General features: G+C 35.5%; 1 protein-coding gene and 1 pseudogene across 3 annotated transcripts in view; both read right to left on the bottom strand.

The window, feature by feature from the left end:
• GABRG2 (gamma-aminobutyric acid type A receptor subunit gamma2) overlaps positions 1–17,652 on the bottom strand; it is an 86,194-nt gene extending 68,542 nt beyond the window's left edge. For both annotated transcript variants that reach the window (XM_081092269.1, XM_081092270.1), the window contains exon 1: positions 17,287–17,652. In XM_081092269.1, the coding sequence (XP_080948395.1) occupies positions 17,287–17,393 (107 nt within the window). In that variant the 5' untranslated portion in view covers positions 17,394–17,652. The remainder of the gene's footprint in view (positions 1–17,286) is intronic.
• On the bottom strand, positions 8,099–8,485 carry LOC308519914 (large ribosomal subunit protein uL23-like; annotated as a pseudogene). The gene has a single exon. The product of its transcript is annotated as a large ribosomal subunit protein uL23-like (transcript).
• Positions 17,653–17,853: the final 201 nt, after the last annotated feature.

Below are 17,853 nucleotides of genomic sequence, written 5' to 3'. Positions count from 1 at the left end.
TTTTATTACTATTTTTTGTTTGTTTTAGCCTTCTTAAGTAAAAGTGGGAGCATGTGGAGCAGCAAGGACTCCAACGCTATTGGAGGGACATTTTGGCATTATCTTCTAATAATGAGCATGCAGGTAATCAATCACTCAGAAAGGCCATCCCTAGATTTCTAAAAGAAATGCATGCATATGTCTACTCAAAAACATGCACAAGAATGCTCACAGTTGCATTATTGGTAATAGAAATGACTAGAATCACAATCAAGAGAAGAATGGACAAATAAAATATGGTATATTACACACTAAAATATTATATGACAATACAAATTAGTGAACTACTGCAACATGCAACAAAATGAATCTGAAAACTAAAATTTTGAGCAAAAGATGTTACCTATGAACACATACACAGTATGTTTTTGTTTTTGTACAGTTTAATAATCAGCAAAATTCAACCATAGAGCTGAAGGAACAAAGATCCCTTTGAGGGAAGAGAAATAGGCAAGGAATTGAGATGGGCCTCAGGGTGCTTGCTGGGGTGTTGGCAACATTTTATTTTCAGATGTGGTTGGTGATTGTATGGGTTTTATTTCAATTTGTGATAATTCATGAAGCCATATTTATGTATTATGAATTTTCACACATGTTACCTCACATTAAAAACAACAAAGGCATTTAAAAATAGGTTTAGGTGTGAGGGTTAAAAGTAGAACATTATTAGGTCCCTGAGGGCAAGAAGTGTTTCTCTCTTCAACAGTGTCTTTTCCAAAACTTTTCAAGTATGTGGCACTTGATAAGACATCAACGGAATGATTTTCAGAGTATTAAACAAATCTACGAGAGTGTGGGTTATTTTTAAAGATTCAGTGTTGGTGAACATTAACTTGATAAAACTCATTCTTTACAAATATGCATATCTAAGAGTGGGAACTAATATGGAAATGAGCTGCCTATATACCATGCCATCATGCGATTGCCATCGATATTTATGTCCTATTAAGCTTACCCCATATTAGCCTTTCCCAAAGCTGAGGATACCTGCCCCTGACTCCCAAGACAATTTTAAATGTCACACAGGCATAGCATTAAAACACATGAAAACGCATAATTAGAAAAATGTCCCCTTTTTAATTTTTTTCAGCACCTCCAATTATATTGAGGACAGAGTCTCATTATATTTGCAATTTGCCTTTAACCACATTTTCCAATTTGCTAACCTAATTTCTAATGATAGCCAAATCAAGCTCAGCACTTCTGGTAGAAAACAATATATAATTACAACATAAGCACATTATTCTGGTTTCATTGTATTTACTTTGTAGTTGTCTTCTGTTATAAAAAGTGAAGCTGCGGACGTGGCCAAACTTGGGTAGCAATCCCTTATAGATTTAGGTTTCTTCACCTTTCTGTTAATCAGCGTGTATTTTAGACTCTTTTGTGCAAGATGCAGTCACAGATGGGAAGACGTGCAAACTGCAATATTGGTATCAAAACACCTCTCATCTATTTGAGGAGACAAATACCCTAGCAGCTAGAAAAATGCAACACACATAACAATATAAGGCAATAATAGAAAAAAACATTGTCACAGGGGAGGCTATGACTAATCTCTGTCTACCAGCATCTCCAACGTGCTGTTAAGGTTATTTCTATCAGGGTGACTCTGTATTCACTTCCACATTTCAATTGCTGAGGTAAGAGGAATATTTTTCTCTAGAATATAAAACATTTTGGGGAACTGCTAAAAGTTCTTGTTCCCTCTTCTAGAAAATAGAAGGTGATGTAGTACATATAAACATTTAAAATAGTTCACTTAATTCTAGGGAGGTCACAGGTGTATAGCAGAATCTCTGTACTTTCTCATGGTCCATGAACAAAAGGTGAAACTATCCCAGATTTAGAATAGTTTAGTCCCTGAGAGCCATGGGATAAAAATGAAGGCTGATTCTATTGCATGAAGTATCTACCTATATTTAGATGTATACTCACCTGTATCAAATTCAAATATATTAAACATATATTAAAAATGAATAATATGTTAGGTACGTGTTTAATCTTAAACAAAATTGGGAACTTTTTCTCCATATTTAAATTCCCACTCGCAATGTATGAAAGTTGCAGTTGCTCCACATCCTTTCCAACACTTGGTCTTGCCAATATTGTTTTTACTTTGCTCATTCTGATAGGTATATAGTGTTATCATACTATGGTTTTAATTTGCATTTACCGAATGGCTATTAATTTTGAACATCTTTTAATGTGCTTATTAACACCTCAGTAACTTAGATGAATTTAAAAGCACTGTGCTGAGTGAACTATATGATTCTACTTATATAACATTCTTGATAAGAAAAACAACTACAGTGAGAAATCAAACACCAGTTGTTGACTGGAGTGTGGGAGAGAGTGTGACTACAAACAGGTGGCAGGGGGAACTATTTGTGGGAAGGGGTGCTAGAACTGTTCAGTATCTTGACTTGCGATACTTAACTACAAGAATTTAATGTGTGTTAAACTTCACAAAACTCTACACCAATAAAGGTCAATCTTGCTCTATACAAACTTAAAAATAAAAGCCCAGCCAGTGTTGCTCAGTGGGTGAGTGTTGACCTATGAACCAGGAGGTCATGGTTCGATTTAGTCAGGGCACATGCCTGGTTGCGGGTGCGATCCCCACTGTGGGGGTGCAGGAGGCAGCCAATTCTCTCTTCATTGATGTTTCTATCTCTCTCTTCCTTACCCTTCCTCTTTGAAATCAGTAAAAGTATATTTAATAAATAAAGAAAGAATAACAAAACTATCATGTTGTAAAGTGAATCACTGAATTTTAAAATAGTTTTTGACATGAGATTTTTGATGAAATTTCCTGATAATAAAGTATGAGGTAATTGAGTCTAAAATTTTAAAATCTCCTGGTGAGAAAGGAAATGGTATTGTGGTTTCTTTTTAATTTGGTACATAGATTTTTGTGTCTTTTTCAAATTTATATGGGATATTACCCTCCCTGGTTCTGCTGTACACAAATTAACTCCAACAATGTATGTTGTGGACAAGAAATAAGTGTGCTTTTGTTAATTCTCTGAGAATTTGTTAAAATTTAAAAATCAGTCATTCAAATAATTGCTCCCAAATCATATTGGTTAATTTGGAATTTAGGAACCTTCTTTGCCATTTCATAGATGCAAAGTATTTATGTTCATAAAAATATACCAATTTAAATACATTAGTTACTTGTAGTGCAGTAATTTCATAACAATTGCATAAAATAATTACTATGCTTCAAATAACTAATTCTTGATCCTGATAAAATTTTGTGACTATATGTGTGTGTGTGTGTGTGTGTATACATATACATATATATATGTATATATATATATATATATATATATATATATATACATATATATATATATAATCATATATAACTGTATAAAATCATATATAACTATATATAAAACCATATATATGCAATACTATATATAACGCTAAGGAAGCTAAAAGTCAACCATTAAGTTAATTACCAAGCAATTAAATATAGATAGGTAAATTGCAACCCTCACCATTTCCCAGATCATAAAGACACACTTCTTCCTTAAACAGGAAACTGCAGTATTTCTGACAATTCAAATCCCTTACTGGAATATAATTCAAATTCTTCAGTATGGCTGCAAGGCTGTGCAATAGAAAGCATCTTTTTGTCCCCCAAACCCTATATCCCGTTTTCTTCATTCTTAATCATCGTCTTCCAGCCTTCTGGGGCATCTTTCAGTTCCACAATCAAACCAGGCTTTTACTCCTTTCCTGGTCCTTGCAACCTACTGTTACCAATGATGACAAAGTTCTTCCCTTCAATTTTTTCCTGGCTGATTTTTTCATCTCCTTATAATCTCAACTTCTTATCCATTATTCAAGAGTCTTTCATGATCATCTATCTGAAGTACATTTTTATTTATTTTTCTCCATGATGCCCCACTTTTTTGGTGATTTCTTCAGCATTGATCATATTTAGAAGTTTGTTTACTGTCTGCCTGTCTTCAAACTTCAAGGTCTAAGAAGATTAAAAAGATGTCTGTTTTTCTCACTGTTTTATCTCCAGATAGTGCAAAACAAGTATTAGGAACTCAATAAGTATGGCAAGAAGGCCAGAAGCATAAAGAAAGAAATTTGTCCACTTTGCATTGATTTTTATTCCACATTTAACATAACTCAACAAGAGTCAAATGATATCCCATGTTAGTCCATTAAGTAGGGGAAAAGGACAGACTCACATAAATTTGTGGGTTAAAAATGGTTGAATATAAAATGTGTATCTGATTACACAACTTACTTAAATCAGAGATAATAAGTGAAACAAATCAATATAAAGGTAGAACACTGCTGATAAGTAAAAGTATGGTTACAATATGTAAAATATTTTACTATCTATAATAATAAAAGCATATTATGCTAATTAGACCTGACATCCTTCAGGAAGAAGCTGGGGCTGTGAGGGAATCCTGGGTCCCAGCTGCCTGCCGGTGGCCGGAGGGAAGCCCTGGTACTGGGTACCTGAGGGAAGCCAGTGCCAGCAGCTGGGGGAAGGAAGGCCTACTCTTGCATGAATTTTGTGTATTAATATAATATAGTGTATTTTTTTTAAAAGCATGTCTTTACTCTAGATTATAAATTCCACAGAAACAAGGAGTATGTTTTCCTTGTTCAATGCTCTTTTCTTTATCAGGTATAGTTCCAGGAACATAGTGGATGTGGATCAAACCAAATGTGATACACAAAATAAATAGGAATTAAACAGGTCACTATTCAGATCACCTAAATCAGAGTGTGTAACCTCTCTATCTCCAATTTTCTGCTTTATGTTCATCTGCAATTTTCTGATCAATTTAATTGATACTTAAGCATCTATTAAGAATATGTTTGAGAGATTACTTAAAGTCTGAAGTCAAGGAGAATAAAATTGAATGAGGAAATCTTTCCTTCCCCCTGTGATTCTCTGTTGAGTTTACTATGATATTCATTCATCAGGGAAATTGATCTGCAAAAATACAAATGGCAGCAGGACTACAAAAAAGGAGCTCCTGGAACAGACCTTGGAAATTCTGTTAAGGGCCTATTGCCCACAAGGGTACCTGGAAAAACCTAGCCACTGTGATGGATGTTTCTAGCAGTATTTGAGTGCCAAGATATGCTTGGTTTTATGGCACTGAGCTGACTTTATTTCCTGTTTATCTTATTATATAAAGGATTTTTTGTCAAGTGACATGTGATATGACTGGAAAAAATTTTTAATCTATTCAGAGTCACTTTTCCTGTTGAATATTTTTCATGCTCTCAAAAATATTAGCTTAGTTTAACTTACTATGATCTCTCCTTTTTAACCACAAACAGAAAAGATTTATAATAAAAATACCTCACAGAACCTAAAACATCTCTCAGATGAAAATTCTGTATTAAAGACTAAAAAGTTTAAAACAAAATGGAAGAAGGGTTAGAAGCTCTTAGGGTAGCTGGAAAGAAGGTTGGAAAATAATGCTGATATTTATAGGAATCTAATGAAATACAGGTGGCAGTTGACTTGTGTCTGAGAGAGGACAGGAGCTGATGCTGGAGAGATTGTCAGGGATCAGATCCTGAAAGACCATACTGAGTGATCATATGCCCAGTTTGCCTGGGAAAGTTCCAGTTGGCATCTGTGGTTCTGACATAATTATTCATAATGATGCCTTCTTTCACTATAAAAAGTTCTCCCTTTTTGCACAATAAATATATGGTCATATTGCCTACAACTCTAAATAAGACAACTGGATCTTAGGAAGAAATGGGAGTTATTGGAAAGCTTTAATACAACAATATAACATGACCATATTTATGTTTTAGGTAGTCATTCTGAAGTGAAATTGTCTTTATTTGCAGATGACACTACCTATATATATAAAACCTAAGTGACCGTTAAGACTGGACAACAAGATGACCAGGCTACTGGTTGGTAGCTATGATGCCCACTGACCAACAGAGGGAAGATGCTCAATGCAGCTCAATGCACTCCCACAGCCAACCTCCCGAGCCAGCCAACATCCCATGGTCCCTCCCCCCAGCTGGCCCGATCGCCTTGATCACCGGTCAGGCCGAGGGACCCAACCTGTGGATGAATCCATGCACCGGGCCTCTAGTTATATATAAAAATCACAAACTCTACAAAAACTATTAGAATTAATTAATAGAACTAATATCATAGGATATGCATTAACATACAAAATAAATTGCTTTTCTATATAATAATGATAAACATTTGGAAAATAAATATTAAAATAGAATAAAACACATAAGATACTTAAGAATAAACTTGAGAAAAATGTGCCAAATTTTGACACTGAAATATACAGTAAGTTAGTGAGAAGAATGAAAAAATATAAAAAGAAATCATGCTTATAGATTGAAAGACTTAAAATTGTCAAAAATTTTTATACTTTCTAAACTGATCTGTTTATTCAATACCATTTCAACAAAGATGATTTGTTTTGGTATAAATTGGAAAATTTTCTAAAACATATAAGGATATGAAAGATTTAAAATAGACAATTTGGTCTTGAAAAGGAACACATATGATATGTTGCATGTTTACTACCTGATTTTAAGATTTACTATAAAGCTACAATGATCAAAGTTATACAGTGCTGACATAAGCATAGACAAGTAGATCAATAAAATGGAATACGGATTCCAGAAAGAAACCTAGACATATAAGCTAATAACATTTTGGCAAAGTTACTGTGGAATGTCAATGGAAAAAGTAAAATCATTAAAAAAATGGGACTGGAACAATTAGATAAATGCATGGGGAGGAATGAATATCAACTTCTAACATCTATTATATAAAAATAATAATTTGAGATGGACCATAGAGCTACATGAAAAAACTGTAACTACAAAGCTTCCAAAAAATATAAAAATATCTTTGCATACTTAGGGGAGGTAAAATTTCTTAGAGAATACAGAAAAAAAAACACGATAAATTTTACTTTCAAATAAATAAATAATCAACCACAAAACGGGTAAAATATTTTCACTATAGGTATCTGCCATAGATTTTTAAGTAAGATCCATAAAGTACTGCTTCAAGTCATAATAAAATAAAATATAATAAAACAAAACCCAGAATCTAATAGATACAACTTTAGCCCCACAATAATGGCTAAAATGCAAGAGTCTCTAGAGCTTTTAATAAAACATCAAAAGGTGACAGATTTGCATGTGTGTGCATATGGATAGGACACCTTGCTTTTAGAATGTAGATTATTCGAAAGGAACTAAATGCTCCCTTGCTTATTCTAATTGAATAGGATGATGAAGGGGGCATCATCTTATGAAAAAAAAAAGTTAAATCTATGTTTAAAAAGTAGATGGCAATTTATTAGTATACTAGGGGCCCGTAGCATGGATTCATGCACCGGTTGGGTCCCTAGGCTTGACCTTTGCCCTCTTGCAACCCGGGACCCCTTGAGGGATATCGGACTGCTGCTTTCGGCCTAATCCTGCAGGCCGGGCCTAAATACCCCACTGGTGCACACCGGGCCTCTAGTATGAATACAAGATCTTTGGTTAATCTCTTCCCACCCTCTTCCCTTCCCCCATCCCTCTGAGATTCATCAGTCTGTTCCATGTTTCCATGCCTGTGTGTTGAGCATCTGTCCCCTGGTGGTCAGTGCACATCATAACTACTGGTTGAACGGTTGCTTAGGCTTTCATATATATAGATAATTACTATGATCTATACTCCTACCAAAGATTATAATGTATCAATACTGAAAAATTACCAAGGCACTAAATTTGTTCTGTATGTATTTTAATAGCCATATGCAGTGTATTTTGCACTTAATTTTAAAAAGCTTCAAAATGTCCACTGTGTTACTTTATCCTGTAACACCTAGGTTTTCAAGCCCTAATATTTCTGAAATTAATTGAAGCTCACAACTGGTATGTATATTTAATGTGGTTATGTTTTTTGTTTTGTTTTACAGTTAAAAATTTTTATATTTAGAATTAGGCAGCTGGACTCAGTTTAGATTATCTCAATTTTGTTGTCAACATCCAAAGCAACATAGTCAGGAGTCAGTCAAACATATGCCTTCTTCTCTCCAACAGGCCTGATCAGGGTGTTGACCTTGGCCACATCAATGTCATAGAGCTTCTTCACAGCATGTTTGACCTGGTGCTTGTTGGTCTTGACATCCACAATGAACACGAGAGTATTGTTGTCTTCTGTCTTCTTCAGGGGGAATTTGATGATGGCATAGTGGTCAAGCTTGTTTCTCCGGGGTGCGCTCTTCTGAGGATATTTGAGCTACCTTGGGAGTCTTGGCCATCAGTAGGTGGGTGATGTGCAGATCTTTTTTGTGTGGCTGCAGATGCCTTTCAGCACTGCTTTCTTTGTCTTCAAAGCCTTTGCTTTGGCTGCAGCTTTAGGAGAGGAAGGGGCTTCCTTCTTAGCTTTTGGCACCATCATCGTAAGAAGGTCAAGGTGGTTCTGTTTGTGTTGTTTTCCCCACTGTTTGACTGTATTTGACTACTTAGTTTGACAATGACTCAGAGAAGGTGAATCAGTTGCAGGTAATGGGGGCGGGGGGTGTGTGTGGAATAGATCATTTTCATGCATGTAACTTGAATACCTATAAGATAGGGAGTAAATGGAGCAAAACTCCATCAGCTGGCATTGATTTGTAAATTTAGCCTATGTTAAAATAGTGTCATATATGACCATGTTGCTTTATTTAATTGTTTTTATTATGATCTTTGTTTATTATGTAGATGACGTTTAAAATACTAAAGAAAAAATAGTTTTCAGAACATTAAAAAATTACATCACTTTTCTACTTCTTCAAAATAATACCATTGATTTTCAAGTGAAAATCTCTGTAATTGAAGCTAACAAATTCAGCAAAAACTATTATGACCAAGAAAAGTGTTGGACTATTAAAAATCAACCAATTAGATGATGGTAGATCAGTTTCAGCAGGATTGTGGATCTCCGTTTCTCTGTCTTTTGCTTTCACTATGCTAGAGAGCTGTTATAGCACCGTGTGACTTTCTCATGTGGTATTTTCCTGAGTTAAAATTTAATAATTATTTGACACCTCTTTGATCATTGCTATCTCCTGAGATTCAAACTCCATGATGGCAGAAATCATGGCTTCTACTGCCCCATAATTATACATCCAGTTCCTAGCACAGACCCAGCTGAAACACTGAACCTAACTACATCTTGTATCTAGAGTATTTCTCCTCAATGTATTTCAAATGTACCTCAAAAGCAATTTATAAAAAAGGACTGATAACCTTCAAAATATAGCATAAATAAGAGTCAGGCACTTATTTTTCTACCAAGACTACATTGGCAAGTTATATTCAGTTTGTTTTGGCCATTTTATTTAAATACATCCAAATAAATTACAGAACTCAGTATGTACTTGTCTGACTAAGCAAATTTTGGTTGTACAACTAAACTTGAGTTTGTGGCAGTGTTTCAGTGATTGCAGAGATCTTTGCTTTGAAAGACTTCCTTGTTTTTCTTACTATGTTATTTGGGATTCATACAGTTTTTTTTATGAATGGGTAGAGAGTGTAATATCAGTACTACTTATTTAGCCTTTACATAACACTTTATCTGTAGAGTTATACAATGTGTTTCATAATGTTATAGAATTATTACCATATTTTGTACCCATATCATAAACGTATACAAATTAATATGATTTGAAGTTAAATTCTATTTTACCCTAATATGTACCTTACAAGAACTTTTTATTTCCTCTTAAAGGATATTTATTCTCTAGAATAATAAAAACATGCATAGCAAATAACACTCCACTAATGCAAACTGAAGAGGCCTTCTATATCTCAAGACAATCCAAATATTTTTTTTACTTTTAGAAATAAAAAGGGTGACTATACTTGTGTGATATGGCATATAGACTAAAATGAAACTGGGGAGGCTAAAATCTGCTTTACAGATAATGTTCAAGTCCCTTAGGCTCTTTGTATCTTATTTTTTATAGCCATCATCTTCTTTATCTAACTCATAAGGCTATAGAGAGAATAAGAACATGCATATAACAATTCTCAGAAAGAAATAAAACCCCAGTTTCTAGAAATTATATCTTCTTATTCCTCTAGAAATTAAACTTGATATTAAGGATCACATGCCAAAGTTATCAGAGCAGTTGCATGTATAATTAAGGTGATTAAAAACATCAACCTTAAATATCTACATACTGATGGTACAAATATCCAGATTTTAAAGTAGTAATATTATTTCTATTTTAATATTCAGTATAGTTGCCTTGATTTTGTCTTTCATTTTTCAAAGGATTTTTTGTAGGAAAATTGCAACAAATTATCCTTAAATTTATTAAATGGAGGGGCAAGATCTCTTCTTTGAAAATGGGGTGACATGCAGAAGCTAAATGACTGAATTGCAGATTAAGCTATGCGTTATATACACAGAATTAACCATTAAGAAAATGTATTTTCTAAGTATAATATTGGTTTGGGATCTAAATAATGCCATTTAACATGTTTTTAAACATATTAAAAAAAAACAAATAGTGGATTATTCCTAAGCATTTCTGCTTAAAGCTTTCAATAAAAATAAGATAAGTTTAAGAATGGTGTACTTGATGGAGACTGAGGACCTCAAAACATGTTAGTATATAGATTATTTTAATTTCTTCAGTAGGCTCATTGGAAGTAAGGTATCTGTCCTGAATTCTACTGTCTGAAGATATAATCAAATAATTATAAAAATTAATGCTGATAAATATATATAATCTAGACAAGTTAAATACTCTTGTGAGAGAAGCGTATTGGTAGGGTAAAACTGGTCAAAAAGTATAGAAAATAATTAGTGACAAATCTAAAATATAACCCATTCTCATGATCACTTGGGGAAATATATATATATATATATATATATATATATATATATATATTCCAAATCATCTTTTTCTTATACAAAAAAAAAGATATTTAGAAAAGGACACACTGAAATAGAGAAATAGAGTGGCTGTGGCCCAGGAAATAAAGCAAAGTGGTGGCAGGCCTTCTGAGGCCCTGCTGGAGAAGGAAGGGATCTAGATGAAATGGTGAGAGGTACTGTGTGCGTGAGTGGTAGGGCCCACAGGAAGGAGAAACTTCAGTTTGATCAGCACTGTTGATAGGTCAGGGGAGGGATTCACAGTGACCTTGCTGATAATTTTTTAGGGGACACAGTTAATGCTGCTGACTAGAGTGAGAGCTGCTCCCTGGTTTCTGGAAGGCACCCACTAGGAACAGGGGACTGAATGCCTAGGATGGGATACACACACACACACACACACACACACACGCACACACTTATATGTGTATCTGACTTTATCATTAGGCATCTACATCTATCTCTATCCACAAACATACTGCTTTACCACTTTATTTATAAAATAAATGTTTTATACTTCCAATTATCTGTTGCTTTTAAGCAGGTCATTTAATTGCTCTGTAATCTTGATTTCCTAATTTTTCAAATGTGGTTGACAATAACTACTTCACAGATGTTAGTAAAATTAAGTATATATAATACATATTAATCATATATTCATTAAAATATTTCATATATATTAAATATATTATTTATATATTAATTAAAATATATATTCTAAATTAATATTTATATGTAAAATTTTGGTTCTGTGTGTGTGTGTGCATGGCATGAGTAGCTTTGAATGTCTGAAATTGACATTATGTTGTGACTATTTACTTTCTGATGTAGGTATTCAGAACAGGTCATCCCAATATGTGCTTCTGTGGCATGTGGATTACTTTGAGCTAAAGGTAACTGAGACCCTCTGGGCTCAACAGAAATTTCTGCTCCTGCCCTTTCCCCAGATACCTAGAAAAAATTGAATTAGAGGCCTTTCCCATAATAAGAAATTATCAGAGATAAGCTTTTGTGATCTAGCATAGAACAGGGCAAACATTCAGTTACTGAACATCTACTCTTCTTGTCTGACAATGACCCTCTGAAGCCCCAAGGGGCCTTATCTTATCCTTAGTTCAGAATATCATATATACCACATTTTCCCTCTCTATCTCTGAAGCTCTGGTGTATGTGGGGTCTTTGACCCTCTCAGGTATGTGGGGTTGTCATGGGTACATATGTCATTAAATTTGGTTATTTTCTCTTCTTAATCTGGCTCATGTAGATTTAATTATTAGATCAGCTGAACGAACCTAGGAGAGTAGAGGGAAATTTCTTGATTACCCACACTAACTTTGAAGATATCACGTAGATATAACCCAGTAGTAGAGGGATGAATTCTTCTCTTTACATCTATCTGAATAGGTTATCATATCTGGAATGCTCATCCCAATTGAAATACTGAAATTTAAGCACATAAATTGTGCTGACACCCACGGTGGTCAAACAATTCCGGAACTGTGCTAATTATAACTTTTAACCAATTTTCTGTGATCTGTAAATTTAGCAGAAGTACTTTGGAGAAACATGCAGGGGAGGAAAAATAATTTTCTCTCTAACTCTCTAGGTTCTTGGCTGTAATAAAAAGATGCGTTAAACACAATTTTGGTAACATGTATAACCTCCTGTATGGAGGGGAGGTATCCAGGAAAAATGAGTAAGTTCCTGGAATGCCCAATCTGTCACCTTACATATCATCTCCAGCTAAAGACAAAAGATTATGTTGGGGACGGGGGGGCGGGGGGGGGGGAGATATAGGAAGTTACCTAGCAAGCACAGTAAACTGGAGGCATGGTGATTTTGAAGATTTAAATTCCTACCTTCTCAATTGATAAGACTTTCTACAGATTTAGTCATCCTTCTCTTCTAGGCACTGGGGAAGGAGACCCCCTTACAAATGGAGATTTCCCTTATAAATATAAATGGCTCTTCCAAAAAGGGTAACTTCTACTGGCTTTCAGAGCTTCTCCTGGGTCTGCTATTTCTTAAAAATAATCAGCCTAAAATATTCCTTATGCTAAGGAGGCATATTATGGGATGGCAAATTCTCCCTTTCACTATAGCTATTTGTAGTTAAACTGTGGAAAGTCTGTCTTGGAATGGCTAGGAAATTATAATTGAGAAATAGCCACAACCTTAGTAATCTAATATTTACAGCAAAGATAACGTCTCTAAAGTTAGTCCTAACTTCACTTGAACTTGAGCAGAAATCCTTGCATGAAGCACTTTTTAAGATATGTACAACAGAGGCTTCAAGCATTAAATATTCTGTAATTCAATGTTTTGAGTAGATTATCTCTTAGCTATCTAAACGGAGTCTAGCAAATCAAGCAGATATTTATTTAAGTAACTAATTATTTAAATTAAAAGCCAAGTTTTAAACTTCTGCCTATGATCCAGATGTTTTGTCTACAGGGTGGTGGGCAGCTAGATTTTAGAAGTACGTGGTGATACTTTTTTTTTTTCCCTCTGTGTGTGTGTTATTTTTTTTTTTTCAGGTAGATGTTTGCCTCGGTGTAGATTAATTGCAATGTTATGTCTACAATTAAGCAATTAAATATGCTGAGGAAACATTTTTTTTCTAAATAAAACCAAGTGGAACATTAGGAAAGATAGGAAATAACAAGTTTGTCTGTAGAGATTAATGCTGTAAATGAACAGGGTTATAGTGAAGAGTCACAGTATTCCCCTACATGCATGTTAAAAATTAAACATTGAAAAACTTGTTATGGGATAAAAAGCTTTAGCAGCTCATAAGAAAAGTCACCTGAAGTATTTTGTGTTCAAGCAATAGAAAACATTTACAAAAATGTAACTCAGTGTATTTTTAAATGCTAGCACTTCAAGTCAGGATTAGATTACCACAAATTTAAACAAATTCACTTCTGCTTAATCTATCCTTCAGAATTAGTTCTTTATCACTCAAAGTATACTATAAAACCTAATTTTATCCTAAGAAAAAATAAACCATCTTTACTTCTAACATTTACTCCTGTTTACTCTAAATAATATTCTCCATTTCTTTTCTCCATTTTTATATCCATTTCTTTCTTCTTCTTCAGATATTTCTACTCTGAGATGAAATGTAGTTACATCAAAAAAGTTTATAAAAGCAGAAAATTTGTCTTAAAACCTAAATCTATGAATATTTGTACATGGAGTGTGTTAGGACTATTGGGACCTTACAAAGTGTATATAGTTTGAAAATTCAATTACATACACAGGCATACATACCCTTAATGAGAGAAGTCTCTGTTTATTTTCCAACCAATGTTTTTTAATACATGACGTGGGTTTACTAAAATTTTTATAGCTATTTCTGACCCTTTATGGTTTCTATAATACTCAATGATTTCCATACAAACAAAAAAAATCTGAGGTGAAATTGACTCATTGTGCTCAGCTGATGAAAAAAGTGGCAATAATCCAAGCACTTGTAAACATTGAATATGGTGGCAAATAGACTTTGGAGATTAGTAAGGCATATACCACTTTTCTTCAATGGTGGTCCAAGGTACTTGTTGAAAATGAATACTCCTGGGCTACACCCCAGACATAATGGTCCAGAATCTTCCAGGGTATGGTCCAGGAATCTCCATTTTAGCATGTTCTTCAGGCGAAGCTAATGACAGCACTATATACAAGATAATGACAGTTTAGGTAATTTTGAGTTTTATAAATTAACGACTTCACACATAAGAAGAGATATTAGCTACTTATATCTTCACTCCAAAGCTTCTCTTCCTCCTTAGTTGAACACAACTTAATGAATTTAATCAATTAATGAGAAGGAAAACATATCCTTTGGAGTTATATAGATGAAAAAGTCAATTAAATGTTTTTAAAATGTCCCTTAAAGTTTTTAGGTGGTTCTACTGCCACTGTTTAACCCCAAAACCTTCTTCAGAATGATGTCTCCTAGGATCCCACATTTTTTCCAGTTACTTATGGTCCTTCTTTAGGAGCAGCTTCAGAGCAAAGCCTCAATTTCCACCCATCCCGATTCAGCCATGCAACTGGCATTTTTATGGGATTGCAGCAAACTGAAGCTCTGATCTCATCCTCTGCACCGACCTGCCTTGTTTCTGTCATCACTGAGAAAATGTGAAATCCCCCTATGGGAGAGCTCGCATGGCACATGGCTCCCAATATTTAGAGCTATTTAAAATACTCTGCCAAGAATTAAAAAGAAAAATCTATTTCCAAGTGTTATGTTTTGTATATTGGAAAAGAAAAGGTGGTACTGTTGCAAAAAAGTAAGACATCTTAGATATCCTCCCTTTCACTATCGCTATTTGTAGTTAAGCTGTGGAACGTCTATCTCGGAATGGCTAGGAAATTATAACTGAGAAATAGCCACTATTATGAGTAACTATAAAATTGCACATTTTTTTTCATTGAAGTAAGACCACTAGGATAAAATACATAAGAATGTCCTTATCTATTTAGTTGCAAAGTTGTTTATTAAGATGGATGGAAGGTGCATGGGAAGGAAAGACCTATTTCCCTCTATCTTGTGTAGATTTTAATCCACAGGTTTCATAAAAGGTAGGGATATGAGAATGATATTTTCTATCCAAAAACCACCATCAACTGTCTAATTTCTGAAACAAATTAAGAGCTACCACAACATTAGACAGAAAAAACTGTCTGCAAATTTTGAATAGGAAAATGTTTTTCCAGGATTCCACTAAAATATATTTGCCCATAAACCATTTCCAGTAAAAGGACCTCTTCTCTTCTAAAAAATCTGCTTAATATGATATTCTTAATGAAAATGCACTCTATTTTTATAGTGAAGGAGGAAAGTGAGAAAAAATGCTGGAAAAATTCAGTAGGTCCTCTCTCTGCTTAGAAACTCCAAGAGAGGCTTTTACTCCTTGTTTTGCCTGAGTCTCTTCTTTATCAGAAATCTGCATCTTCCATTACCTGTCCTAAAAAATGAAGCATCAGAGAAGTTAACTCGTAATTTTAATAAAATAACAGTTTCACCTCCATCCTTCTTATCTCACTTTGTTACAACTACTACATAAGAGTGTCAATTCCCAGAAAACCCTTAGGGCAATGGCTTGATATATTCTGTAGCTACTTTTTTCTTTTCTTAGAGGGATGTAGAATTACCCTAAATATAGAGTTTTATTTCAAAATAGCAATACAGGAGAGTTCAAGTACTGTAAATAGCGGATATCTAACCTGCACTTTGTCCTTGCTGGAAATCCTGAGGTGTGTTGGGGGGAGAGGTTGTGGATGTGTAGGTGGGTAGATCAATGGTGAACTATAGTTGGAAGAATCCACTAATACTTGTGGTGCAAGGAAGTTCAAAGAATGTAGGTGAAAGCACTTCAGATGACACAACTGCTCAGGGTTTTGGGAAACCCATACTCCCCTCCCATCTTTTCTGTTCAGTGAATCAAGGCTCTAGGGCATTAATGCATACTTCACAATGTTGGCATCACATTCCCTTGGTTCTGCATAGTTTTCAATACTGCAGCAAGGACAACTCTTTCCAGACTTATATCCCTCCATGCATTCATCAACTAGGTTCCTAAGCCCATGCCCCAAAGCCCCCACTCTCATCTCAAGGAGGAGGTAGGAATAATCAGAATAGGGTCCTCGGATGTCATTAGTGCTCCATGACTCTGTTGGCCTTCTGTCTGCACTATATGGATGTCCTGTGTGAATTTAGGGGTGTCCTACGGGTTAGACAAGCCTCTTTCCATTTGGCTCTAAGCGGGACTGCTGTCCCTGGTGCTGAACCGTGCCTGCGTGTCGCGGAGCCTGCTGCCTGGTCAGTGGGGCTGGATAGAAAACTGATCTTAAGAATCCCAAAGTGCAGGAGCAAGCAATACTTTGATGTATAAGAACAGAACCCCTCCCCCGAACGTGTATCTCCCAGGTGTACGCCAGGACATCATTTGCAGTTTTCTCCTCTAGACCCCCCACCCCAAACGCCTCCTCCAACATGGCCTCAATGCCAAGCATGTATCAGCACAGCCCACCTAGACATCATTTTGCGGTAATATCAACATGCTACTCCTCAAACACAAAGTCTTTAATACATTAGCTTGCCCACTCTAAAACAAAACAAAGCAACGCGATAAATTAATAAATAAACCAAAGTGACCTTCCTCTTTCCTCCCTTCCTCCACTCCTCACACATTCACATCCCCCTAATTTACAAAGCCCCAAATCCTAGAAGAATGTTTTCAATCTGGGTGGTCTCCGTAGTGCCACATCCTCACCCTTCCCCCACCTCTCCGGAACAAAACGAAGCTGAAAACAGCACATCTTACCCGGGGTAGAGCGTTAGCAGGAGCAGGATCCACACCGTCATTTTCTGTGAAAATACAGGAGTGCAGTAGACTGAGCTTCCTGTGCTCCATATATTTGGCGAACTCATCGCTCCCCCCCCCCCTGCTTCTTGCCTCTCGGTTGCAGAAGAATCCCTCCCCTTTGTATTATTATTATGCTTATGATCTGGTGGTGGCTCCCCCCACCTGCCTCTAGTAGGTCCCGTCACTGGGGAGATATATTGCTACCAGCTTCAGGAATTAATATTCAGAGGGCAGAAATAAGATCAGCGCACACGCTTGCAGATACCATCAGAGCATCAGCTCGGGGAGCAGCTTCCAAGTCTGGGGGAATAATATAATTGAGGTAGGGGGAGGGTTCAGGGAAAGACACTCAGAGAAAAATAAGGGGGGGGGGGTGAGAAAGCAAGGACCCTAATACACACTCTCATGTCCCTCACACTCACACGTACTCCTCCACTTCCATCCTTGTAGGTTTATTTACTTGTTTTGCTTTTATTTTTCTTTTAGAGGGGGCAGGGCCGTGTGTGTGTGTGTGTGTGTGTGTGT

This window comes from Myotis nattereri, assembly GCF_964212035.1.
Source record: "Myotis nattereri genome assembly, chromosome: 5".
NCBI lineage: Eukaryota > Metazoa > Chordata > Mammalia > Chiroptera > Vespertilionidae > Myotis > Myotis nattereri.
Note: the sequence above shows the minus strand (reverse complement) of the source record. Positions and strands in the feature narration are given on the sequence as shown.